General features: G+C 38.2%; 1 protein-coding gene across 3 annotated transcripts in view; it reads right to left on the reverse strand.

The window, feature by feature from the left end:
* Positions 1 to 735: 735 nt before the first annotated feature.
* Positions 736 to 27012, reverse strand: part of igsf11 (immunoglobulin superfamily member 11) — a 117797-nt gene continuing 91520 nt past the window's right edge. For 2 of the 3 annotated variants that reach the window (XM_077566698.1, XM_077566697.1), the window contains 6 exons: positions 24720 to 24883; positions 10668 to 10875; positions 9743 to 9898; positions 7227 to 7349; positions 5789 to 5936; positions 736 to 3663 (listed from right to left, as the gene is read on the reverse strand). In XM_077566698.1, coding sequence (XP_077422824.1) covers positions 3114 to 3663; positions 5789 to 5936; positions 7227 to 7349; positions 9743 to 9898; positions 10668 to 10875; positions 24720 to 24883 — 1349 coding nt within the window. In that variant the 3' untranslated portion in view covers positions 736 to 3113. Of the gene's footprint in view, positions 3664 to 5788; positions 5937 to 7226; positions 7350 to 9742; positions 9899 to 10667; positions 10876 to 24519; positions 24685 to 24719; positions 24884 to 27012 lie in introns of those variants that run through there. The other variant, XM_077566699.1, reaches the window with a different exon arrangement.

Consider the following 27012-nt stretch of genomic DNA (forward strand, 5'->3'; position numbering starts at 1 on the left):
ATATTGGAACTTCTTTTGTTATCCTCTCGTCGAGTTTAGTCAGGATACAAAATACCTGACTTTGATATTATACCTGCAAATTAGGGATGTACAATAATGCTATTTTCAACCAATACCGATAAACCAATCATTGTGAGAGAGAGAGAGAGAGAGAGAGAGAGAGAGAGAGAGAGAGAGCGAGAGAGAGAGAGAGAGAGAGAGAGAGAGAGAGTGAGAGTGCTTTGTATTTGGGGTTGTTTGTCCATTTATTTGTTAGCCAGCAGGCTAGTCATGGACCTGGAAGATTGATAACAGACAATTCTGTGCCTTAATTCAGATCCATGGACACAATATGTCGCAATGTGACTATTACTTAAAGTATACCATATACCTTCATGAACAAACATAGCTTATCGAAAATGTATTTACACGTTTGACATGAAAGGGCGTCTTTGAAATGTGTAAAGAAATCCTAATAATCTGCAGCTTTTTGAATTTGTGACAGAATTCAGCACGCCCGGTCTGCACTTCAGCTCATAGCTTGCAGGTAGCCAAACACTAAAGACGCTTTTGAGTGGCGCCCCCCTATACTGTACCAGTACTTAAAAATGATGGCATCGAGTTCATTTTTGCTGACTAAAATTGTGGTTCCGTAGTACCCTAAAGTCTACATGACTTGTTTTGAACAAACATTGCAGTAACCATTCAAGAAGGAAACCAGAATTACAGTAGCCACTAAAAAACACACACAAAGGCTTAAGATTGTATCAACAATATTTTATTCTCTACAAGTTCCAGTGTTATGTTTCCTATTTGACATTTCAAACCAACAGTAAGAACAAATTGATTTCTTTACATATTTACACATTAGTTTGGTCATTATTTACTAACACCTCGTTGTGGACGCTAGGTCATGGACACAGCACGTTTAGTCACCAATTTCTCCATTCAAAGTGGTTATTCTCCCTTAAATGATAACAGAGACCTTGGAGGATGTGTAAACAGCCACGGCTGGTTGAGAAGCGGAGAAAGATTTCATTCGGAAACACTGACAGGTAAATAAGACGGGATGCGACTGTGTGGGCATTTTGACCTTTTTTGGACTTTTTACTTTGGATGTGTTTGACTAAAATGAGTGTGTTTAAAGAGAAGTGACATATGCGATGTCTTAATATTTTTTTTCCCACATTGGACATACACAATATTAGACTAGCTAATAAACATGTCAACTTTCCCCATCTTGTTTTCTTCTCATTTGAGTGAAAAATGGCACATGAACAGCTATGACCGCATGGATTTACGTACATTAGATACAAACAATGATCCAGTCTCAACCCAGTGTAAATAACTCTTACATGATGACACAAGATGACAGTGGCTCAATGAAATGCAATGTTTCTAAGACAAAATGAGATTGCATTTTTCAAATATCCATAAAACCGCAATACAAATGATAAACAAACTCTTTTGAATAATTGCGGCGTACATAAAAAGTTTTTTGAGAAGACTTTTAGTATCTTGTATTCACACGCAACAAATGACACAGTTAAGTTCCTTTGCTGAAAATTTGGTTAAAATATAAACACATTATATATTTCTGCCATTTACAGCATAAACAGACTGGATTTACCATCCTTGTCAATATTTGTGAGGAAAATAAAGCTACAAATATAACAAAAATAAAAAATCCCTTCAATCAATCAGTGTTTTTTTCCCCCCATGTGTCTCAGACGCCACACAATGTTAAGACACGGGTCAAATTGAAATGTTTTCTTTGATTCTAGCCTACAGTTGTAGTTACAATATGTACAGTAAAAAAAAAAAAAGTAGGTGCTTGCCTTTGTATGGGGATTAGGTGGGGGGAGGGTGTCACCTTTAAATATAATGTGTTCATTTAGAAAGCATTTATTAAATAATACACACAGAGGTGACAAACCAGATGAGGACAACAGTGAAGTTTAAAAAAAAAAATCAGAACATTGTTATACTTTGAAAAGCAATACATTTCCAATACTATATTAGCATTTTCTCATTATTCTTTAGAGTACAATTAAAGCATGCATCTCCAGTTTTTCTCCAAAACACCAAGAAAAATATTTTTTATTAAAAAAAAAAAGAGAGTGAAAATGGAGATGCATTCTTGAACAGTGACATCATATTCCTCTGCCCATGTGAAGATTTGTATGGGGAAAGCATGTCATCAATAAGACTGTGAACAAGATGGTTGGCTGCTTAAGCTAAAAAAAAAAAAAAGTGCATAAACACAAAGCATTTTCATCAATCCATCCATCCATTGAAAAAAGTATACTGTTTTAAGCAACATATTGCACCTCTAAAGCCTGTCGTCCTCTTCTCTTCTAAGGCCATTACATCATTCTTCTATACGTTCATCTCAAAGTCGCTTCCAACACACAATGGAACATTCATCTTTTCAATTCATCGGGATCACAATTTCATAATTTATTCAACGTAAACTGTGGCCCCCAAAAAATATCTTAAAACAGAGACCACATGCATTTATGAAGGAAATTTTGAGTTCACTCTTGTCCGACCGTACGTAGAGATGGGAAAATGAAGCCTCATGAAGCACTTGTGATATTTTTTGACTCCTCTAGATGGCACTATTGGTTTAAAAAGGCAGTGGAAATGTAATACATTTTCATTGCACTAGCCTTTATATTTGAACCAACAGCACCATCTAGAGGAGTAAAAAAAATAGTAAAAGTGCTTCATGAAGCTTCATGAGGCTTCATTTTCCCATCTACAGTATTGACACACTGAGAATGAAATGCCTGCATTGTTTTGGGGGAAACAGAACAAACAAAGCAACAATATAAAACCATCCAACAAGAAATGAACGCCATTAATGGATGATTTAACTCCAGTCTTCTACTCCCAAATAAAAATAGGATTATTTTAATAAATTAATTGGCATTGTATGAACTCTGCACTGCAAAATCCTTCTTTGTTTTTAGAATAAAAAAAAAAAGTCAGCACACAGAGTAGAGAAAGACACAGTTGTAATAGTAAAATAAAGGGCAGCAGGCTGTTTCAGCCCATATTCAGTTTGGTTTTCATCATTGGATTTCAAAAAACAACCAAAAACGATTGAAGTCCTGTTTTCAAAGAGGTGTTCAGACCAGCGAGCCCGCTCTGCTCTGGGCGGGCACCATGACGGGCACCGCCCCCATTCGCTCCAGCGTGGCCTGGCTCACGGCGTACGAGTGCGTGTGCTGCCCGTGCGTGGGCGTCACCACTGGCTTGAGGCTCACGGAGCCGTTGCTTCGCACCATGGTGGGGGGAGACGGGGCCGAGTTTGTGGTGACCACCAGGGTCTTGGGTGGCGGGAGCGTGTGGCTGCCATTGGCAAAGTTGGAAGTTGTTGTAGTTGCGGGCTGGGTGTGGCGAGACAGCGGGGCGGAGCCCGGTGCCGGGACCGCCGAGCCGTGTCCCTGGTTCTGGGACTGTCTGTGTCCATGTGCGCCATGGACGGCGGTGGCGAAGGTCTGCCGCGTGTCTCCGTTGTAGCGGGTGTACGAGTTGGTGTCGTAGTTGGGTTTGGGGTTGTGCCAGTAGCGACTGTTGTAGGTGTTGGTGGAGGTCAGGGTGTCGTTCTCGGAAGACGACGCATCGGCGTGGAACGCTTTCACCGATGACGACCTTTTGGGTGGGAGGTCGTCTTCCCTGTGGAGATGAGCCAGTGAGAGGTCAGTGATATATATATTTTTTTAATCCATCCATTTATTTTTTGTACTAGCAGTTCAAGCTCTGTATTGCATACAAAGTGCTGTACACAAAGCAAACATCCGACATACACTCAACACTTTTGTTTTTGCTAAAAAAAAATTATGAGATCGAAAACTTCTTCCACATACACAATATCACCATTTCGCTCAAATATTGTTCACAAACCAGTCTAAATCTGTGATAATGAGCACTTCTCCTTTGCCGAGTTAATCTATCTCACCTCACAGGTGTGCCATATCAAGATGCTGATTAGACACCATGATTAGTGCGCAGGTGTGCCCTAGACTGCCCACAATAAAAGGCCACTCTGAAAGGTGTAGTTTTGTTTTATTAGGAGGGGCGTGTCTGGGGACCAGTCGGCAAAGGAGAAGCGCTCACTAATCACAGATTTAGACAGGGAGTTCATCTCGTAAAAAATGGGAGCAAAAACAACATGTTGCCGTGTTTATATTTTTGTTGAGTGTAAATAAAAGACAGTTAAAATAATAAATGATTAATCTAAATAAATATTAAACAGTACAACACAGTCTTCAATTGCTGGCACATGCAGACAACTATGCACACTCACATTCACACCTGTGGACAATTTTGGAATGTGAGAGGAAGCTGGCGTACGTGGAGGAATATTGGAAGATACGCTCGCCAGTAAAAACGAATATGGAGACATCGCACAATAATAATCATTTTAATATTGTGCTAGGAGAACATGAGGATTAATTGTAGGCATGGGCGAGTACTGATACCAGGTATCAGTAGTGGGTCAATGCCCAACCTTGTTTAAAAGTATGGGTACTCGTGATGGCCGTTTTACGAACTGGAACTAGAAATTAGAAGAATAGAAAATTGCCATTGATTTCATGCATTTTTAAGGAAAAAATGCTATTGGAACTTTCTTTTATATTATCTGTACCAAATTTTGGGGGGAAATTTTATGTAACAAAAGTACTATTAGTAGTCGCACTTGGTATCTGTTACTGTGACTGTTCTTGAATATACTCCATCTGCAGGAACTTTTGTGGCTGTAAATCGATCACTGGCCAACATTTTTTTTCATTTAAAAAAAAATTTGGGATCAGTGATTTGCCATCATTTTTTTTTTGTATGCTTTAATTTTCTGTCACATGTCACGTTGTCCCTATTGTTTGTCTCCTGCAGTTGTCTAAAGTTCTTATTCTTGTGATAATCCAAATTATTTGGCCACAAATTGTTACTTATGGGCTACTATTTTAAGTGGCAGCTATAAACCCACTTTGTTAAAAACACCACTAAGCATAAAAAAATAAAAAATATTTGCAAAAAATAATAACTAAATAAAGATCACAGAAAAAAACACCCTATATGGTCAGATTTTGATTCAGTACCCCAAAATTATGTAAGAACAAGTATTTGCATACATGCAACACATTTTCTGTTGACCTGTGTTATCTTTTAGAAATTTACAATAACAGAACATCTGCCTCACCTTTCTGAGATTTTGAAATCAAATCTCCCACGCTTCATAAACATGTATGTTAGGGTTAACTAAATTGCTCATAAATCTGAATGTGAGTGACCAGTTCACGGTAAGTCAGTTTGGCTTCAACTCACCCATGAACTTAATGAGATGGGGAGACTGGGCTTAGTTGAGCCAAAAGATAAGTTGAACCACCCCTTGTTTCTAAGAAACTATAAAACATGGAGCATGTGACTAAATGTTTAGGGAAAAGACCCTGGACATTATGCCCTGTGTGTATAAGCACAAAATGAACAGCGGTTTAGCATCCTAAAAAAACTTATCCCCATTTATGCTTGACTTTTTGTCATCATTGTTTGACAGGCTTTATCACCAAAATTGCTATGTTTACATTAAACCGGCTTGCAACCTGAAATATATACTTGAATATTAGTTTGCCCCAAAAAATTAACTACCTACCCGAGGTGATCCTGAAATAAGTGGCTCAACTTACCCCACTCTACCCTACACGTGGTACGCTTACCACAGCGAAGGAGCGTACACACAATTGTAACGTACTTTTCTCCAAACAATGTTGCAACTTAAATTAATACATTAATAAAGATCAACCTGATCTCGTTGGGTATCTCCTCCTCCTCGTATCTGTTCTTATTCTTCCAGTAATAGAGGGTGACCACCACGAGCAGGCAGCAGATGATTAGCGCCAGCACTCCGGTAGCTATGGTCCCAGCTATCAGACCCACACTCTGAGGCTGGGCTAAAGAATAGTGGGGGAAAGAAAAAACAAACAATTATAGTGATTAGGGGTATGCCAAAAATCGATTCTCATAAAAATCGCGATTCTCATTTAGTACGATTCAGAATTGATTTTAAATGTTCCAAATTCGATTTTATTTAAATTATTTTATACTGTCTTCCCTTTGTTTGTGTGTGCCTTTATTGGGAGTGCTGTTCATGTTGTAACCGATTTGGCCACTTAGGGGCAGTGTGGTTCCAAGCGGTCTGATACACTGTTAAGTAGCCACATTCGAGAGTAGAAGGAAAAAGTCACGATCAAGTTATTCCAATAAAAGTTTTTTTTTTGCAGCGTGGAGCCGTTCTTTTAGGTGCCGCGAGTAGCGCGCTAATTAGAATTAGCGAGTCAGACTGGAGTAGATCATTACGATTCCTTAAACATCTATAAATTGAAGCAAAAATCATTGTCAATCAAATCATGTTGAATCAAAAATCGTCCGTAATCGAAAATCGATTCTGAATTGAATCGCACGCCCAAAAATCGGAATCGAATCGTGAGACATTCAAAGATTCCCACCCCTAATAGTGATACTGCATATTAGAAGAGGAAAAACTGTCAGAAGTTGCGTGCATTCACAAGAAGCAGGGAGAAAAATCAGTCCGCACTATACTGCATGTATGCTTTTTTGACTAATGAAACAGATGGCAATTTTGCTGCTGCTGATGAATATGAATGAATCTACCTACAAACGTTCAATATTATCAAAAATAATAATAATCTCTGCCTGTTGACTCCATAGTACTGGTTCAAGTGTGTAAACAAACAAAGTTACTTTAAGCCATTACTTGAATTTACATATTTTTGTTTTATATTTTGTCTATTTGAACATTTTTTTTTTAAGAAACATTTTTATGGTAGTTATTTGGAGGATGGCCTTTTGTTATTACTTAAGTTATAGTATTTGAAAAGTAACAGTAGAAGAACATGAGTACAACATCTGCTTGTTATTCTTCATCAAAAACAAAATAATAAAAAAAACATTCCTTGCTGTGATGCCATACCAGGCCACTTCTTTGACCTCATCTTACACACTCCATCTTCATTTTGGTCTGATTGTGTCAAACATGCCAAATCTAAGTTTTGACATCGACAATGTTTGATTCTTGGTCTCATACCAAATGTCACACAGAAGACTTTTCAACTTGACTTCAGTCTATCATGTGATGAGTGAAATGTCTATAAATACCAGCAACGTGTCAACGGAGGCACAGCTTTGAAGCAGCTGTCGAGATGTGTGTTTGGACTACTTACGTGCAACAACCTGAAGATTGAGCAGGCATGTACTCTTGCCAATGGCATTGCTGGAGGTGCACTGGTAGAGACCTGAGGTACTGGTGCTGATGTTTCTCAGCGTTACAGTGCCCTGCATCTGGTCTGTGGGACACACACACAGATTTGTGTTGTGATCAAACCAGCACGTGCAGCTTAATACCCATTACAGACGTTTGGTTTAACTACGGGGACTGTGTTGCTTCAGATCAAGTTCAATATTGTTGCATATAGATTGGTTTGAACCACCCTTCAATTAACCAGTAGAGGGAGCCAGATAGCTTTAAAACAAGTACACAAACGCTGCCTGCACCATTCGGATGCGTTGTTGAACTTGCGCTACACAAATATTTTGCCTTAAGTAAGACAACGTTCAGTTTTGAGTGACTCAATCGTTGATCATATTGAATTCAAAGTAGGCTATGTTTATTACTGTGGTTATTTGTGCAGGAGTGAAAAAGCATGATGTGCTTTTGATCAATGTGGTTAAAAATGGGCACTCAGATATTACAAATAAATGATAAACAACAATAATAATAATAATAATAATAAGAAGAAGAAATGTAATAAACATGAACAATAAGTTGTTAAATACTTCTATGACAGTATGGATCACATCATCATTATCTTTGTAAAGGCATGAATTTGACACAAGTTATAGTAGTAGATCTTGCAGACCTTGTAATCAGTGGTGTCCAAACTATGACCCGCAGGCCATTTAAAAAAAAAAAAAAATTACTGAGTCTGTGTGTCAGGGCTGGCACAGCTGACAACTAATAATAATAACAATAATAATAATTAATTTGAATTATAGAGCTTTTCTATGCAAATAAATTGTTTACAACTAAACTAGCAACATATTTCTCTTTATAATGCCTCATAAATTAAAGCAAGCAAAAATGCTTTCCTCCAATTTGTTCGGTCTGTGTAAAGGTCTGATTTGTGAGATTATCACATTAATGACTAGGGATGCAATGGCAATATCGTGGTATTGCGATATTAAAATTGCCATGACATTGTCGTCGTCATGTCATGATATTGCAAGCAGCACATACGTTCAAATGGTGAGGTTGCATTTATTCCATTTGCACTGTTCAAACTAAGCACCCAGTGGTGATTAGTTTTTTAGTACAGTTTGATTTTAATTAGTCATGTTTTGGCCACCAACGTTTAAGACCAACACGTTTAAGATTCTCCACAAATTGACTCGAGTGACAATGTAAGCGTCCAATAGCATGTAAGGGCCTCAATATTGTATAATTACTAGTGATTGTAGATCATTCATTTATGTTAATATGAGATATATATATGTATTTTTTACAATATCATAAGTTTTTACCAAATATTGTATCATGACCTTTCTTTATATCGTCAACCTTCCAAAATATCGTGATAATTATTGATTTGTGAGGTTCATATCATGATGATTATCATATAGTGATGTTTGGATATGGCTACATTCGATTCCTTATTGATGACTAAGACCCGTCAAGTAAATACCGCTTTAAAAATTGTCATCTTATTACAAATGACTTTAGCTTTGTTTCCGAATGTGGAGATCTGCTCAAGGCAGGGGTGCATCTATTCTAGTGGGATACAGAGGTGTGGGCCACCCCAAACCATGGAACATTGTTTGCTTAATTATCTTAATAATTATCTTAATCAGGTGTTTAAAAACAACAACAACAAAAACAGGTAAAATAACCATAATACATAATTCATTGACGTATTGGTTTTATTGTTAATTTTTTTTCAGTATGTGGCCTTTGAAGGAAAACGTTTGGACACCCCTGTTTGTAGATCATGCATGTGTATGTGTAGTGTGTACCCAATGTTTTGGCCACTGATTGTATTCTACTTAACAACTCTTCTCAATTAGTTTAGTTTCACAGAATGAATGAGTTAAGAGGGTTACATGCACTGTGCAAAAGCACTACTTGTGTCAAGAAAAGGCTCAAACAACTGACTGGATATTTTATTGACGCGAAGAGAATCGAATTTACAATCATGGCTTTACTTATTTGTTTTATGTAGAAATCCGAGGCCACGTTGTATGAGCCTTTAATTGACCGGTAGTGTACACTTAGTGCAACAGGTGATGAAGACTGTCTGCTGTGCAAAGGTCACAGCCGGATAAGAGTGGGGAGGCCAATAAAAAGCTCTCTTAGGCTGAATGCCAGCTGCCTCGTGACAACATCCAATTTAACGCATGCAAGTGCTTCTCGGATGAAATTTGAAAACGTCAGCAATTGGTAATCAGCATGAGAGAAAGGGGTGAAAAATAGAATAGCACCACAAGTTCTTCATCTCACACACGCAGCAATTCTCATTTGAATCACACAACGGGACATCAGTCCCTCAGAAGGATCACAGGACGGAAATGTCCAGGTATGGCCGTGATAATGGAAGGCGGAGTCTGCGCTCCCTAACGTGTGTGTTACATTTACCAGCAAAGGTGGGGCAAAAGGGAACCCCGATGGCCAGCTTGTTTCTAATACCTTGCATGGCGTTGTGCGGCAGCTTGGGCAGCGCGTCGAGCTTCTCCCACGAGTAGGACGGTGTTGGAATACCTTCATCTGAGCTGCAAAACAGCATGATGTCGCTGCCGACATCCAGCGCTCCCTGGATTCGACATGCTGGCACCGAGGGGGGCACTGACAGATGAAAGAGTGGGCGGTGAGATGTCAACCACTTTACAATGCAAATCTTTTTTTTTTTACATATATAGATTACTTTTACATAGAGTGGAAATTATATGGTCTTTTAAAGCAGCATTATGGGAAACAATAGCTTTTGGGTCAGTTTTGATCAAGGAATATAAAATGCACCATGACCATTAAAAATAAACTTTAACTCATTCACTGCCCAAAAATTATATAAAAAAAAAAAGATAGTTAAAAATTGGGGGCAAGAGTTTTGTATTTAAAAAAAAAAAAAAAGTAATTAATCACATGACTTCACTAGTTAACTCACAATTAATCACAAATTTTATATCTTCTAAATGTGCAATAAAAAAAAAAAAAAAAACTCTTAACAAAAGTGGAAAAAAAATGTTCAACTAATAGAAATAGTTAAAATAAATTTTTGACGTTTATAGCCGTCAACGGCAGTGAATGAATAAAAAAAAAGGAAAGAAAATATAATAAAAAATTTGGGGCGTCAGGCGATTAAAGTTTTTAATCATAATTAATCTCATGACTTCACTAGTTAACTCGCGATTAATAACAAATTTCATATCTGTTCTAAATGTACAATAAAAAAATTCTAGGTTTTCATATTGTTGCTAACAAAAGTGGGAAAAAATGTAAACTAATAGAAATAGTTTAAATCAATTTTTGACGGTTATAGCCGTCATTGGCAGTAAATGAGTTAATAATATCAACAATCATGTCCACAACGTTTTGACAACAAGAGCAGAAGTACCTAGCACAGTGAGCCCGATGACACCAATATTGCGCCCCCCTCTGTCCGGGAGGTTGTTCACCAGACACTGGTAGGTTCCCGTGTCTGACAGCTGGGTGTTGTTGATGAAGATGGAGGCACTTGTACTTGGCATGGTGGACACAAAACCCACACGACCATTGAGGTGGTTAGCGAGGCTGAATACCTGGCCGCGCTGGTAGATTATCACCTGGATTGGCACATCACAGAAGGGAGAAGGGAGGTGGCACCAACAAGGTGGGGTGGGGATGGAGTGTCGACAGAAATTAAATTATTGACATTGGTGCCAGTTAAGTAAAAAGGCAGTTGAAGGAAAAAAAATAGACATCGAAGAAAAAAGGAAGACCAAAAATCCTATTGCTATTTGCTATGATATTTATTTAGTGTGTTGAGAAGAGTAGATAAGAATGTAGAATGATGTAGAGTGATTTAGAATTATGTAAAAATTATATTGAATGACATTGAATGATACATAATGACCTGGAATGAGCAGAATATTCTGAAGTGGGAATTGTTAGAATCGGTCAACAAAATGTAGAAATTTAAGGAGGTAAAAAAAATATGAATACATAAATATATTAATATGATTTTTATTTTTGAAATTCTGCATTTTGGATAAGATGAACAGTTTAAAAAAAGTTGAAGCGGTTTAAATTGGTAAAAAAAAAAAGATAAGGGTTGGAGAAGAAAAACTAAAAAAATTTAATTTAAGTTTTAAAAAAAAACAATATTGTGGTAGAGATAAGATTAACAGATGAGTTTTAAAAGTTTGAATCGGCCAAACCATGTAGAAAAGAGAGGAGAAAACCAACCAAAAGTTTAGAACCGTTTGAATCGGTAAAAAAAAAATGTAGAAATTAGAGTGTGGAAGTCGGCCGACAATTTTAAAATTTTGCTGTGTGAACCAGGCTTAAGTGGAAATTTTTGTCATGCTGAAAATCATTCCTAAGGTGAATTAATTTAACTTTCAAATCTGAACAATTTGAATACGTTAATTAGAATTTATCATTGTGAATTATTTGTGAATTATTGATGGAAATTTTATTTTTGGAATAAGGAAAAATAATAGCCCTGAAGAGTATGACTTTTTGGAGTGTGCTGAAATTGGTGTGGTGTGGATCAGTGAATTAATGTGTGTGTGTGTGTGTGTGTGTGTGTGTGGGGGGGGGGGGGGGGGGGGGGTAATAAATGTAGAATATGTGAATTTGTGAAATTTGGGTTTGTGAGAATTTTTGCAATGTTGAAAGTCTTTCCCAAGATTTAAATGTGTAATTTTGAATGTGCCACTGGGAATGCATGATGAATTCCATGCGAAACTTTAAATTTTAGGTAAACCTCATATGACTTTTTGGTATGAGAAAAATGCAAGCACACTTGGCGGGAGTTTTTGGAACATGTTGAAGTTGGAATGGAAAAAAATCATTGGAAAAATGTGGAAGGAGTAGCATGTCAAAAAAATGTGAGAAATAAAATAGCGGAATAATAAAATTGAAGGTGTAGAATAACATTAAATTTTTTCTCACCAGTGATGTGAGGGTAGTTCTATTAAGAGGATGTGTTGTAGGTTACATTTGAGTGTCAACTTGAAGAAAAAAAGTCAAAACAAACAGACAAACCTATTCGACTAAGTGATTGCTTCTAGTTCAGTGACTAGAGAACATACTAAAAGTACGCTTTCTTGAAGTTATATGTCTCTTAAGATAAAAGCATCCACTTCATGGTATGCATAATTGAAAACGTTTGAACTTTAAACATCTCAACTGCAATCTGTTGCATGGAAATATCACTGTTTCATCATTCTTACAGGTCTAAATCTAAGAATGTTAAAAAAAAAAAACATTGTTCTAAAAGCCCTACTCTGATTCCAAACTAGCTTTGAACAGGCCTGTTTGTGCGGCATGTAAAACAGCTCTCACCCCTCAGCTGGGCCCACACAAAAGATGAAGAGGACACACAGAAACACATGGTTTGAGCACATGCGCACATCAACTCACACACAGAGCGGAATCAGAGGGGCCATTCACTTGGCTGAAAAGATTCCTCATTGAACTGTTCAAAGGCCCCGGCCAGGGAAACAACCAGCTTCAGTGTGTGCGTCTGTGAGCGTGACAAGGATAGTTTTGATGAAAGCTGTGTGATTCTACGTGTGTGTGTGTGTCTACTGTCCCCCACTGCTGCTTAACGGTTGTAAATTGCGCGCCGGCAATTTCCTGAGTGCAGTGCGCTCGCTTTGTCCTCTTACGTGCAGATGAATAGGCAGCTCCTCAGCTGTGATGAGAGACTGCAACTTCATCTCCTCCTGGTTTGGTATGTCAGTGTGCATTCATTTACTCGTGGGATTGCGATATCAATGTATCTTGGGTTGAGAGTCTGCGATTGCAGTGACAAAATAACGGTCCCTGGTTTTACCTTCATTTTATACCGGCACGCATTCACCAGCACAGTGATTCTTAATAGGGATGTCCCGATCCGATCACGTGAAATAGGGTGTTGTCCCCCAATCAGATAAATATATGAGGTTACTTAAATTATTTTTTTTTTTATTAGATCTGGAGTTACGCAGTGGGCACAGAATGAGACTTCATTTTTTCACATGGCATCACTTTGCTACAGTAACACTATTAATGGCATCGAGCGGCGGGGCTAAACAAGGAAATAGCGCTGAGGCATTTGGAAGTAGATGATAAGTTATTATCTTCTTTAATGTGGTAGATGCGTTGCACACTTCCCCGCATTAGGCGCTGGCAACTCTGGACGTGCTTCGTACCATTTTCGCAGATCCAACTGCTGATGTGTTTCGCTTCCTCCCCGCGGATCCAGCTTCGGCGCCCGTGTTAGCGACTCTGGACGCCTAGCCTAGCTTTGTGCGAATCCGGAGGGTCCGACGTCCTTCGTGAGGTCGCTAAATCCCGCCCGGGCTGGCAGTCTAGCCTAGTGTGAGTCCAGACCCAAACATTTTGCTTGCTTGCTCTTCAAATGCAGCCTTTTGTTTGTTGTGAAGATGGCTTGTTTCACGCACATATATACTGTATTTTAGGTTAGCATCAATTTGTTCAATTTCTATTTCAGCCCATCAATTTGTGTTAAGTAGCATGCTTTAAAACGACTACAGTATGTTCTAAAAAATAAAGCTCTTGTGAAAAATTCATATACTGGTTAATAATAGCTCTTTTAACTAACTAACTCATCATAGATGTGCCACAAAAAGGGGGTTTCAATGTTTTACTTAGTTTAACCGCTGCTCCACTCACTATATAAAAGGGGTTGGTTTTGTTAAAATAATAATAATAAATGTAAAAAAAACAACACTTTTTTCCCCCCTCCTTAATCAAATGCAGAGGTATCAGATCGGGACTTGGAATCGGCCGATCTCAAAATGAGGCTCTGACTCAGGTCCAAAAAAGTGTGATTGGGACATTCCTAGTACTTATCCTGGGTTCAATCGAACCACAGAGGTTTGGTGAGTCCGTCTCGGGGGGGTTCAACGGAGGTCAAGTCACACACCCGACTCAAATGATTGATGATGATACGCCCCACTTGGCCTTCGAAAGTGATTGGCCCATCTGTAGTCAACTTGCGGCTGTTTGTGATGGTACGTTGTGTGATTTCTTCATTATTTGAATCCCTTCATACTATGTTTAGCAAAAAAAGAAAGTGGTCGGATGAATATGTGCAATATGAATTCATATGTATAATGAAACGTATGGTGTTCCACAGGGTTTAATTATGGGGCCTCTTGCTGTTTTCATTGTATCTTCTTCCCCTGGGTTGCACCTTAAGAAAACAGTGGTAGTGATGGGAGTCAGTGTCCTAACTGCTTGAGCAATTTTAGCCCAGCACAACTAGCTACCTAGCAAAACTAAACAAACACAGGTATGGAGATGGGGAATACAAGAACACAACGCTTTCTGAATTCAAGATGAAGAGAGACAGATTCTATGAAAAGGCTACTCTCCCTGTTCATTTTGTTCACCAGTAAACCTAATACCTATGCCTTGAATTTGAAATAAATCATTTTATGTTTCAATACAGAATGGCTCGGTGAATGCGCATAGGAAACTGTGGGGTTCAGTACCTACAACAAAGTAATAAGAACCTCTAGCATCAGTCAAGTCTTGTTGCTGTCTGTTTTTACACCACTGTAATCCTGTTTCATACTCTGATGACATTACAATGTAATCGCGATGAAAATGATCCAATCAATGGAGCTAATGATGAACTAAGCAGTGACAACTTTGGATGCATTTTTGCATGCAGTTTTATTAAATGAATGTAACTTCATAAATGCAGACAATAAGTACAAGTGTGTTACACTACACTGTAGCGAGTCTGTTGATCCATTGTACTGCATGTGTCTAAATCACCTCATCCTCCCGCGTGACCTGCTTGGCTTGGCCACTGTGTGCAGACAGAAAGGAGGTCAGCACTGGCACTCAGATGACGGACAGAGCAAAGAACTCTGTTGGCTCAAGTCTGGGCATGCCGCTGTCTTTCTAACGGTAAACCTCAGCTCCATCATTTCCAACCTTAAGTGTTAAATTGTGTTGTGAAAGCATTTGTACTGTAACTGGTTCTTTTCTGATGATCATAGCCTACTTCTGGGCAACCCAAAGGACCTTTTGGCTGTGAACACAAGGGATACTGCTACCGCCTAAATAAAGCCTGAATAAACCTCTAAACCCCCACAGCCTCCCTTCAATTTTCTAACCATAAGCCGTCACTGTTATCTCTTTCGATCCTCTGAGACATCACATCAACAATATGAGCCCTCACTCACTTTAAACTGCAGGTTCGCCATATGTTCCTCCTGTTTTATTGTCAACCAGGTTTCCACAGCATTACAGTGTGCATTTATAGGATCCGGCACTAATAAGTTTCTTTTCTGAAACGATGGTCAGCTTGATTTGATCATCAGCTGCATTTACATGACTTTTTTTTACTACATGGAACTTGTGATAAAGATGAAAAAAAAAAAGTGAAATTTTAAAACAACCCTGGGCAGAGCAACGCTGAAATGAGGGTGTTACCTGTCATATCAGGCATAGCACACTTTTTCCCAGAGATTTAGGCATATTCTTTCTTTCGCGCTCAGTAGCGCCTCTTGAAGGTGAAAAATCATATGGCACATTTTGATTCAAATGTTGTGCTGGTGCTGACTCGTGCTAGCGGCTTGGTACAGTTTGTCTAAAAGCACCGGTCACAACAACTGCAGTCATTTTAATGGTGGCGAGGGTAGAGCTGCCCGTCCCGATTTTCCCTGAATTGTTCTCTTTTTTAACCAGCTGTCTCGGGAAAATAAAAATCTCTCTCGGGACACAATTTGTCCCGGAAAAATGCTACAAGCTAATTTGATTTTTTCTTCATTCTGTAGTAAAAATTCATTTTGTACTGCTGTGGAACGCCTTGTCACAGAGCGTGCCAACACGTTTCCGTAGGTGCACTTTGGATTACCGTAATTCTTATAAGAGGCTTGCAGCATGAAATGTATCATGAAATGTTGTTCAAATGAGGGGACGATCTTAAGCGTGTCGTAGGTTGGACTCCCTCAACAAGTAACTTGTGAAATTCTGCACATTTTAAAAATTGTAAAATACAACTTGACCCCAGTCTCCATAAATATATGCATTATTAAATTTATTACTGCTCAATTTTGACGTGGATGTGTCTGCTTCGTTGCGACTGGAATTCCCCCTGTACAGGCTTTCCAAGTAAGGGGCGGTCATTAATTGAGCGTTAAAAAAATTAGTGGCGTTGAAGGAACTTTAAATTAACACATTCATTTTGACACCCCTATTAAATACAAAATGCAAATATACATGCTCCTTCAAAGTAGCCTGTTAGATGAGACACACACACTTCACGGTCCGTATAACTTCCGGATCCACTACGCAGGTTAATTTCACATTTAAAGTGTGACTTATTTTCCAAATGGATCTCTATGGAATTCAAATGTCTCATGGAAGCTCCTCAAGATTTGTTAATTAGTACACACACAAAAAAAGCTGTTTTTTTTAAATTACATTTACAATTTATGAATGAACATTTTGCACAAATAAGTAGACCCAGAGAAAAAAAGATTGACAACTTCAACTAATTCCATGTTGCTAACAGTCATGGAGGTCATAGAAAATAATAGAGGTAGTCGTTTTTGATGTGGGCTGCATTCATTTTTGCATTAGGTAATTTGATTTAACTGAAGATTTTGTAATAAATGCATTATATTATGAACCTTACTTTCATGTTGTGAGTTAAGTGTATATTCTACAGAAAACATTTTGTCCAAATTTTGGAAATTGTTCCTTTGTTCTTTGAGATACTGAATAAAATCTTATTTTTTTTTAAAGGGGGTGTACTCATATATGCTAAGCACTGTATATCAGAGCTTGCACAAAAGAGCTACAATTATGCTACATTTACACTATGTTCACAGGAGACACAGCAGCCCCATTTGCCTTTGGATTTGGGGTATCCATGACATGCCGTTAGGTCGGAAGGGCTGCTGAATCCCGAAGGGTAAAAGGCGCACTATGGTTTGACCCGACATTTATGGATTTCAATACCTACCGTCCGGGCCTGTCATGTGTTCATGAGGACGTTCATGTTTCTCACATTCTGATCAAAGTCTGACACATTCTGTCAAGGCTTTCTGCTAGTGAAACATTTATGTGTGCTCCAAAGCTACATTTTTTGTGGTCACAGCAGATTCGAATGAAGATTTTCTACCGGGTGAGGCTTTATAACCCTCAGACTGCATGCGCCGTGTCAGATCATTGTGGAATTGCATAAACCGTGATTGACGCAACAAAATGAATACCATACACCTTAGCTTGCCTAACTTGCCATAAGAAGCATGACAAAGAGAAGAGGTGAGTTGTGGCACCAACACTTGTAGTTGCGTCATCATATTTTGGGACTGCTTTCCTGCCTCGAGGACTGGATGCATTAAAAAATGATTTCCCAAGTTTTTATGACACCAAGACCATCTGTTTGCCAATTGAAACTTAACAGAAGAGGGGTGATGCAATAGGACAATGACCCAAAACTAAATCAGTAATTGAATGTCGCAACAGAAGAAAGTAAGACTTCTGGAGTGGCCTATTCAGACCTGACCTCAACCCAGTAGAGAACCCCTCAAGAACAAGATTCACATCAGACATCCCAATAATATTGCTGAAGTGAAACCATTTTGGAAAGACGAACAGAACAAAATTCCAATTCCAAAGGTTTCCCCACTTTCACTAGCCAGTTTGCTTCTGAAACTTTTAAACTCCTACATTTGCAAAAGTCAATACAGTACCCATCAACATCTAAGAGAGTGCAGATACAAATAACCCAGTTTATTGATAAGAAACGCAGTCATTGGAGTGTAATGGAGTCCAGTGAAATGAAGCACTTGCGTCCAAAACGAAACAAAGAAACAATGCTTGTCTCTTGATTTTGATTTGTCAAACTATTATTCAGCCCTGGTCCAAAGTAGACTGAAATAAGACCTGAGACACACATGGTTTCAAATCTTATAAGATTGTTTTAAAAATGTATTTTTCTGTGATGCATAAAGACGGAAAATCAGGCATTTAAGAGTTTTAGTCATATTGTGTGTGGTCTGCTTCGATAATCTCAACAAAAGATTACCGGTGCCACATACAAAGAATTCCCCTCCACTATTGATCGCAAAACAAAGTCATCTGAGGCCGAAAATCTCTCATGATCACACGCAAACGAAAAAGAACAGAAACTCTCAGATATGCGCTCAAATGGTACGGAAATGTTTCCAAAGAAGACCGGAGGGGGGCTTATGTTGTATGATGTTGATGTCGTCAAAAAAGTCTTGCTTGGGAAACTATTTATTGGCATCTGGGGAACCCACTTTTAAACAAAAGACAACATCGGGTAAGATATTTTGTCTTATTTACTGCCTCTTCCTGGTTTGTCTGTCAGGATGTTTCTTTGATTAGCTATTCTCCATTCACATCAGTTTAGCAGTCATTACTCAGGAGTAGTCACCTTTCCCCATACACATGAAGTTTTTTGTTAAATTAATATTAACACGCTTAATAGGTTTGTCAGCACTGACAGACCGTATAATATGGACAAACTTACTCTTAACAAACCTCAGACCAAAGCATAATCTTATGGGACGATTTTAGAAGACATAAAATGGTCATCGAAACAAAAACAGCCCGGTTGTCTTGGCCTAAAATAAAACTTTATTGATCCCAAGAGGCAAATTCAATTGTCATGGTTTTATTATTATACGAATACCATAAATTCATCCTCTGATGGATTGGAGGGCTCGGATGAGGCTCAAAATCTGATCATCTGAAATATGTTGACAGATGTTCTCTATTACAGATTAACATCATTTTTGCGCCACAGATTATCACTGACCTCGATATAACCAGAACAGCGGCTCACTTCAAACTGTACAATTATGCTTTTCTGTATTCAAACAGCTGCTAAAACTATTCCACACTCTATTAACTTTAATGGCGAATGGGAAGGGATAATTAACACTGCAACGCAGATATAACTTGCACACTACAGACTAGGAAATCTGACACATGTACACACAGACACACACATAAACATCTACATACAAGCACACCATTTTAAATAACGCATAACATCTACATTACATCTATAGCCAGTCTGTGGATAGCTAGAGGCTAGCACAAGAAGCTAGCTAAGACATTACATCTATAGCCAGTCTGTGGATAGCTAGCAGCTAGCACAAGAAGCTAGCTAAGACATTACATCTATAGCCAGTCTGTGGATAGCTAGCAGCTAGCACAAGAAACTAGCTAAGAACATGCAGTCTCATACCACAGCATCATTAACTCTTAACCAGGAACATCTGGGCAAAAATAAAGCTTCCTGATAATCCTTCTGGCCTGAAAGAAGACCCTGATATGGAGAGAGAAACATCGAGGAACGTTCGTTCGCACAGTGCATTCGTGAATTCAAAACAAAAATACTTAGTGAACAGCAAAGCGGTAAGATGACGCCACTCTGGAGAATATAAAGCTATTTTCACGTGAGGAAATATGTCAGCTTTTGAAGGATGGGAGACCAACGCCTTAGCTGCCAAATTGGTCATTGTTTTCAAAGTAAAAACACGTTTGCAAATGTCTTATTTTGATTCAACACAGAAGATAATCAGCTTTCTATCATGAAGGACTACATAAAGCAGTGAACAATTACTGTTGTATGCTCAAAATGAGAGGATTTGGACAATTTTAAATGGCTCCAAACGATTGCTCGATTATTAAAATAGTTGTCAATTACTTTGATAATCGATTACTTGTCGATTAGTCTATGTATTTTCACAACTCTAAACACGTCTATTTTATTTTTCAATAAAGGTGAATACACTAATTGGTGGGGTTCCTTACCTCCGAAAAAAATCAACAACTGGCCAATACAATAACATGGAGACTCTGGACCGTAATACTGCAGTGTCGACAAAACAGTAACGAGGTAGGCTAGTGTTTATGTTTCTTAATTCTCCATTTATCCATTTATATCCATCCATGTTTGTCTTCATTCAGGTCGTGGGTGAACTATAGCCTAACCCAGCTGACTTTGGGCAAAAGGCCCTGGAGTTGTTGCCAGGCAATCGATTCTGTGTTTTACCAAATGAATTTCATGACCAAAACCTTAAAATAGAATATAATGTGGAGTTAGCCTTGTAGACTCGGTGGCTGTAAAACAAACAAACATGACAGAATGTAAACTCACAACATCGAGCAAATCATGCACAAACAGCGTATGTGTGAGAGGAGCTGACGTTTCTGGTGCTTTTGCCGTGTAACAGAGCTCAATAAGCGGCACTGTCGCTTTTTATCTGGACATGCTATTCAAATTTGAGAAGACCAAGCGCGAGCTGAGTGGTCCAAGAGCGCTTTTTAGAGTGCTAACGCCGGCTGTGAGGGCGTGTAAGTGTACAGAGTTCTGTTCAGTAATTCTTAATGGCTTTTAGCATCAACTGTAATCATTTATGACATTCTCTTTCTCCAAAATGACCTTGTTCTAGCGCTGTCGCCCCCCCTACGCAAATTCACACAAAGAACTCGAAGTGCTTGTTTCTTCTGGTGTACGTCATCGCAGAGGTCTGTTGTTTGTGACAAAGTGCACTTAAAAAGTTGTTACCCGGTGTTTATACTTCTGAAGTACATATTATGTAATATAAAGTGAAGACATTGCATGAGACAAAAAAATATGGAGTGGCAGTTTAGAGCTTGTGATTGTTGACGGCAGCTGATATCCGCTTGAAGTCTTTCTGTTGACTACATTTGTTGAGCATCACGGTGTGATGTGTTACAGAATATGCAGTTTTTGGTGGTATGAATGCATGGATCTGATTTCACATGTCTCTGGAGCACCGCATGCATGTTTGTGTCCCTGCGTGTTACGTGAAAATATATAAGCTATGCATGGATGCATGCAGATCTGTGCTGCCTTTTTGGACCAGCAGCCAGTCTGAAGCTACTTTGTGCCTCGGTGTGTATGTGTGTGAGCTTGTGTGTGAAGTGAACAGCTGCTATATAGAGCCTGTCGTGGGCATGAGGTAATTAGTGCAGAAGATAATCATATTATTTGGACGGCCGACCAGCGGAGGTTCAAAGTGAGGGGAGGCAGGTGAGCTTGCATGGCCGGCAGCTGCATGTTAAATAAGTTCAAAATGAACCACGCAAGTCTTGAAAGGGGAAGGACAAGTTAAGGTGAGAGTGAGAGAGGATAGGTGCGAGAAAACACACAAAAGGGGAGTAGAGGTAAAGCAGGAAACGCAGGAATTTCAACTAACAACACACCACGATAAAGGCCCAATGATTCTTTTATTTCTGCCTGTGGAATAGGGGTGGAAATCTTTGACTGTTTCACGATTTGATTGGATTTCAATTTTGGGGTCTGCGATTCGATTCAGAATCGATTTTCGATTCAGAAGGCTTTTTGATTGAAATGATTGGATTGACAATGATTTCTGCTACAATTTATAGATGTGTAAAAAATCCTCATGATCTACTCCAGTGTGACTCACTAATGCTAATTAGCGCGGCATTTTTATTACTCAAAAGAACGGCTAGTCATACAAAACGCTTCAGGAATATATACAGAGAAGAATCTTAACATCACTCACTAGAATATGCTCTTTCTATGTTGCAAAAAAACAACTTTTATTGGAATAACTTGATTGTGACTTTTCCCTTCTACTCTACAGTATAATGTGGCTACAAGTTAGCAGTGTATCAGAACATGCAGAACCACACTGCCCCTACGTGGCCAAATCGTGTACAACATGAACAGTGCTCCCAATTAATCGATTATGGGACATTTAAAATCGATTCTGAATCGGACAAAATGAGAATCGCGATTCTTATGAGAATCAATATTTTGGCACACCCCTACTGTGTAGGCTAATGAGCAAAAAATGACTTTTCTTTGACAGACTTTTTAAAAGCAAGGACACAGCAACAACCTCTACTTCTATTCAAACCTAATTGCTACAACGTGTACTGTATATAAGGTATATCCCCAAGGTGCGTTCAGAGGCACCAAAAGAGACTTTCTATCTGCACAAATTTGGTTCTAAAATAGTCCGTGTTTTAGCTTTGCACGAATGGTGGGTACGTGTTTGTCACACGGCCCATTTAATGACAGATTTATTTCATGTGCAGCAAAACACAACATTATCAGTAACAAGTTCACTTAACCATTTTATATAGCAAACTGAAGTTCATATAATGAGAGTTTTTGCAGATACAACAATGTCAGTGAAGTCTGATAAAGAAGACCTGCACAAACATATTCATCCTTTTTATATATATTAGTATTGTACAGGGCGAAAAAAGGATAAAAATGCTATTTTGCTGACATTTGAACCATGCCTACAGCCATTCTCAAAATGCTGACTGACTGGTCCTTTCACTTTTTCAATAGCATAAAACGTATTAATTACAGTATACATTTAAAGCTGTGCATGATAACAAGATTATATATTTGCCTGCAGGAGTTGAAACGAATTTTGTATAGTGCATAACTTCTGACACCAGTTTAGACTTTGCATTTCTAGAGTATGTGCACTTTGCTTGAATTTGAGGGACTACTTGTTGCGTGCGAATGGTAGTCATTGTCCAATGTGTGTAACTAATTATTTTACTCCTGGGCATGTTTTATTGCACTTATGGGATCTCAATTAAATTTGTATTTGCAAGTGTAGCATATCATGAAGAAAACCGCAACAAATGCTGTAAAGTCCCGTGAATAAAAAAAAAAACAAGAACATTTTGGGGAAAACGTTTTTTTTATTTTGTTTTTATGTTTTTAAATGTAATTGCATATTCACTACAGTAGGGGGCAGTGGCACTGTCATTGATAATTAACTTAAATCTATTAAATCAAAAAACGGTTTTCAGTTCAAACAGGTTTATGTTACACCTCTACTCATTTTATTTTATTTTTGCAAATATCGCAAATCAACGGGGGTCTTATACAAGGTGCTTGATATGAAACGATAATTTTGAAAAAATAAAAAATAAATAGAAAATAGACTCACTGATTTATAGCTTATTTAATACACAATGTAACTCAATGTAACTAAGAGCAGAAAAGCGCATGGATTTTAAATTGGATTTAAAAGCATTTACAACTGACAGGCATGTTTTATATCATTATTGTTGTTAGTATAAATGTATAAAAGTTATCCCATATTTACTCTTATGGTATTGCAAAGCATGACTGCAGAACAGGAACTGTGCCCTTATCACAAGATAAGGACTGAAACATTTTGTTGTTGGAATGCACTATAAAAAAATAAAAAGAGAGGGCTCGGGAGAGTGTGCCTCAGAGCGGTTAGGAGATTGTAACTGAGCGCATCTCTGTCCGTTCTCCTTGCGAGTAAAAAGTAATCTAAGTCTCTTGTCTTCCTTCCTTGTCTATTGTTTGTTAAATGTTCTAGGTTGACTGAACCTGACAATTAATAGATTAAATAATATAAATAAATAAAGGAGTACATGAGTACAGCGGGAAAAAAAGTGTTTTTATTAGGGGACATATTATACTTAGGTATGTGTTTTTCCGATAAGATTGACATTTTTGCTACTAACTGTGTATGTTGCACAAATAAGAGAGATATGATTGAGAGTGAGTCTAAATGATGCCATCGTAAATGCTACACCTTGCACACCTGCTGGTCAACTGAAGTGACTCTAGTTAACTTAACTAGTAGGGATGCACGATAATATCGGTGGCCGATAATTATCGGCAATTATAAACCATTTGACGGCATACAGACAAACCAGATAATAGAAAGAAATCCGCCGAAAATAATAGACTTGCCGCTTTGGTCCATCTGTTGTGGCTCAAGTTGTGTTTCCCCAAAATGTTACCCTCGCAGTTTTGTGTTGCATTTTTAAAACATGACTGTTTTGTTTTGGCAAACTCAAAATTAGTTACTGGCTGTCTTTGAAGCAGAGATATCAATAAAATTCAGCTTCAAGGTGTGGTAACAATGTTTCGATGTATTTGTACTTATAGTAGGGCTGGAAAGTGTATTTGTATTCAAGTTAATTTTGCAAACAATTATCGGCTTACTTATCGGTTATCGTTTCTAAATGATTGGTTTATGGTATCGGTGGAAAATAGCATCATCGCGCATCCCTGTTAACTAGGCAATATATTAGAGGCACATCTCTGCAGTAAAATTGTATATTCAGTATCTTGAAAATAATTTCCTCAGATTGTGCGTCGGTACATAATGTATGTTTGTTCTCTGAAATGCTCTTCAGGCTCTATCTGAACACACCTTGTTACAACTCAGCATTGGAATCATATGTACCTGTTTTGACTGCAAGATGTCAAGGTGAAAGCAGCCATCCAACATGAGGCATATGCAGCGAGGTTACATTGGAAAGTGAGTTAGAATAATCTCAACTACTCCCCAGGCTGCTGGACTATGTTCTTTGCATGGCTCCTTTTAATTCATTGTTACTTCACGTAAAAGCTACGGCGTTGGCGAGTGTGTGTAAGTGACTGCACCTGTTCTGGCTGGTTGGCATTGGACAGTGGGATCACCATCCAGATGATGTTGAGGTTGTTGAGAGCAGCGCTGGTGGTGAATGAGCAAGGCAGGACGGCTGCTTGGCCTCGGGCTACCTGGATACTGCTCTGTGACACCATCACATCCAGTGCGTGCACGCTCACTGCAGGGGAAGGCAGAAATCCATCAGTGACTTCACACACAAACGATATAAAACACAACGCTAAGTATATCTGAATGATCAATTTAGAACATATAAAAGAGCGGTGTCAAAAACATTGTCGAATATTGTAAAGCTCTGTTTTGATTGATAGTCAACTGGTATTAAATTAACAATATTTTTATTGGGGTTTAATCCATATTTACTTTTTTTCTTTAAGCGATACCGATTTTGGGCAGAAAAAAATACTGATGACAGATTAATTGATCAATTAAATAAAAATGTATATATATAATGCATAAACTATTTTTTCAAATATCTGTGGATTTTCTATCTTAGCTAGCTGGCCTGGCTCCTATTTCCTGCCATTAGCAGCTGTCACCTGTAAGTATATTGTATTTTCTTTTTTCTTTCACATTATAGAATGCATTGTGTGGCGCAACACATTAGGATATTAATCCTTGTCACGTCTGTTTGCGTTACCAGTAGTTAAATGCATGGCATATTTAATATATTTAATTTGATTTATGTTGCACAGTTTCACTAGGATTTTGTGTTATTATTTTCTATCACGTTAGGATGTGTGTAAAGAGTGACATCCAGCTCAATTCCTTACACTCCTTGCATTGCTCATATTAAACGTTGCTTACAAAAATTAAGATTCACTTAGTTATGAAAGGCAAATCCATAGAATGATTTCATTACATTATATACATTCAAGGATACAAGGTTATTGTATTGATTTTTGTATAATAATGAAATGATTGTTAGTTGTGTAGTACTGAAAAAAGTACAAAATAAATAAATTAATACAATTTAAAAAATCTGCAAAAATTGGCGTTTTGAAGAGCCATAATGGGCAGTTCTATTTAGCCAGCCGATTAATCAGTCAGGCCCTAATTTAAAATTTTGTAGATCGTAATATTGAAGAACTGCACATCGTGCTGAGAGCGAGAATATGTTAGGTTAACTTAAATATTTCTGAGTCAATCCAGTATTATTATGTCATTGTTAGTAGGGATGTAACAATAACCGCAATATCGTGATATCGCAATATTAAAATTGACACAGCATCGTCGTCGTCATGCTACGACATTTAAAGCACCACATCTCCAACAAAAATACGTTACTTTTCACCTGCTTCAGCCAAGCGCAGCATTATGAACTACATAGACCATGACACTTTACGCTGCTGAGCCAAAAGTAACATTTTACAAGTTTACAAAGTAATTCAAGATGGCGAAGGGCGGCGACCATATTGGCATAGTGGCATGAATATAGCAGAAAACTCAAAGGTTGATATATATATATTAAGTATTATGAGCTTTTTTTTTTATTTGCAAACACCACTACAAAATATTACACAGTAAGTTTGCATCTAGTATAGCTTAATTTATGTCTACAGCCAACAGATGCATAACTTGTGGGGGAAATTAATTTGTCCGGATTGTTGTTGAAATATAAGTTGTAAATAACAGTTTTACTGTCATGTGCTTTTACAAGATAGGTCATGTTTGCCCACAGCTCGTTTCCCTTTCCATTCAAGGGTCTTTGCATCGCATGATTTCTAAACCAAGCTCCTCTTTAGAAGTGTTTTTATCATACACACTCGCGCACACACATTGTGAAATGTGTCATGAGATAAAACACCGCAACTACACCTAAATGAACATAAGTGTGTTATTGGTGTGGTGTATTCAAAGCTTGTGGTTTGTGAAATATTTACCCTTACAAAGCAAGGAGCTATGGAGCAATTTGCTCATCGAGCCGCAGCTGTCGGATATAACAGACTCACAAAGACAGATATGAACATGCACAACCTATTTCTAGTTCGGCTAAAGAAATTACAGCCTAAACTAAGTTACGTCTCCTCCCCACAAGTCACGTCCGAAACCCTCAATGACTTCATCTTATCGAAAGATTGTGAGGGGGATGATCCCTCTGATAGAATTACAGATAATTGATCATGTCCTGTTAATCTTCTTTGTTAGTGATGTCGTCTGATGCAGATCTTGCATCAGAAGTCAAGCCAAAAGTGCAAGCACTAAATACTAAATATGGATCTTGGCTTGTTTGTATTTTGTCTAGCTCACAAAGTACATGCCATTTGGCATCCGCTATCACCTATGGGA

This window comes from Vanacampus margaritifer, chromosome 5 (assembly GCF_051991255.1).
Source record: "Vanacampus margaritifer isolate UIUO_Vmar chromosome 5, RoL_Vmar_1.0, whole genome shotgun sequence".
Taxonomy (NCBI): Eukaryota; Metazoa; Chordata; class Actinopteri; order Syngnathiformes; family Syngnathidae; genus Vanacampus; species Vanacampus margaritifer.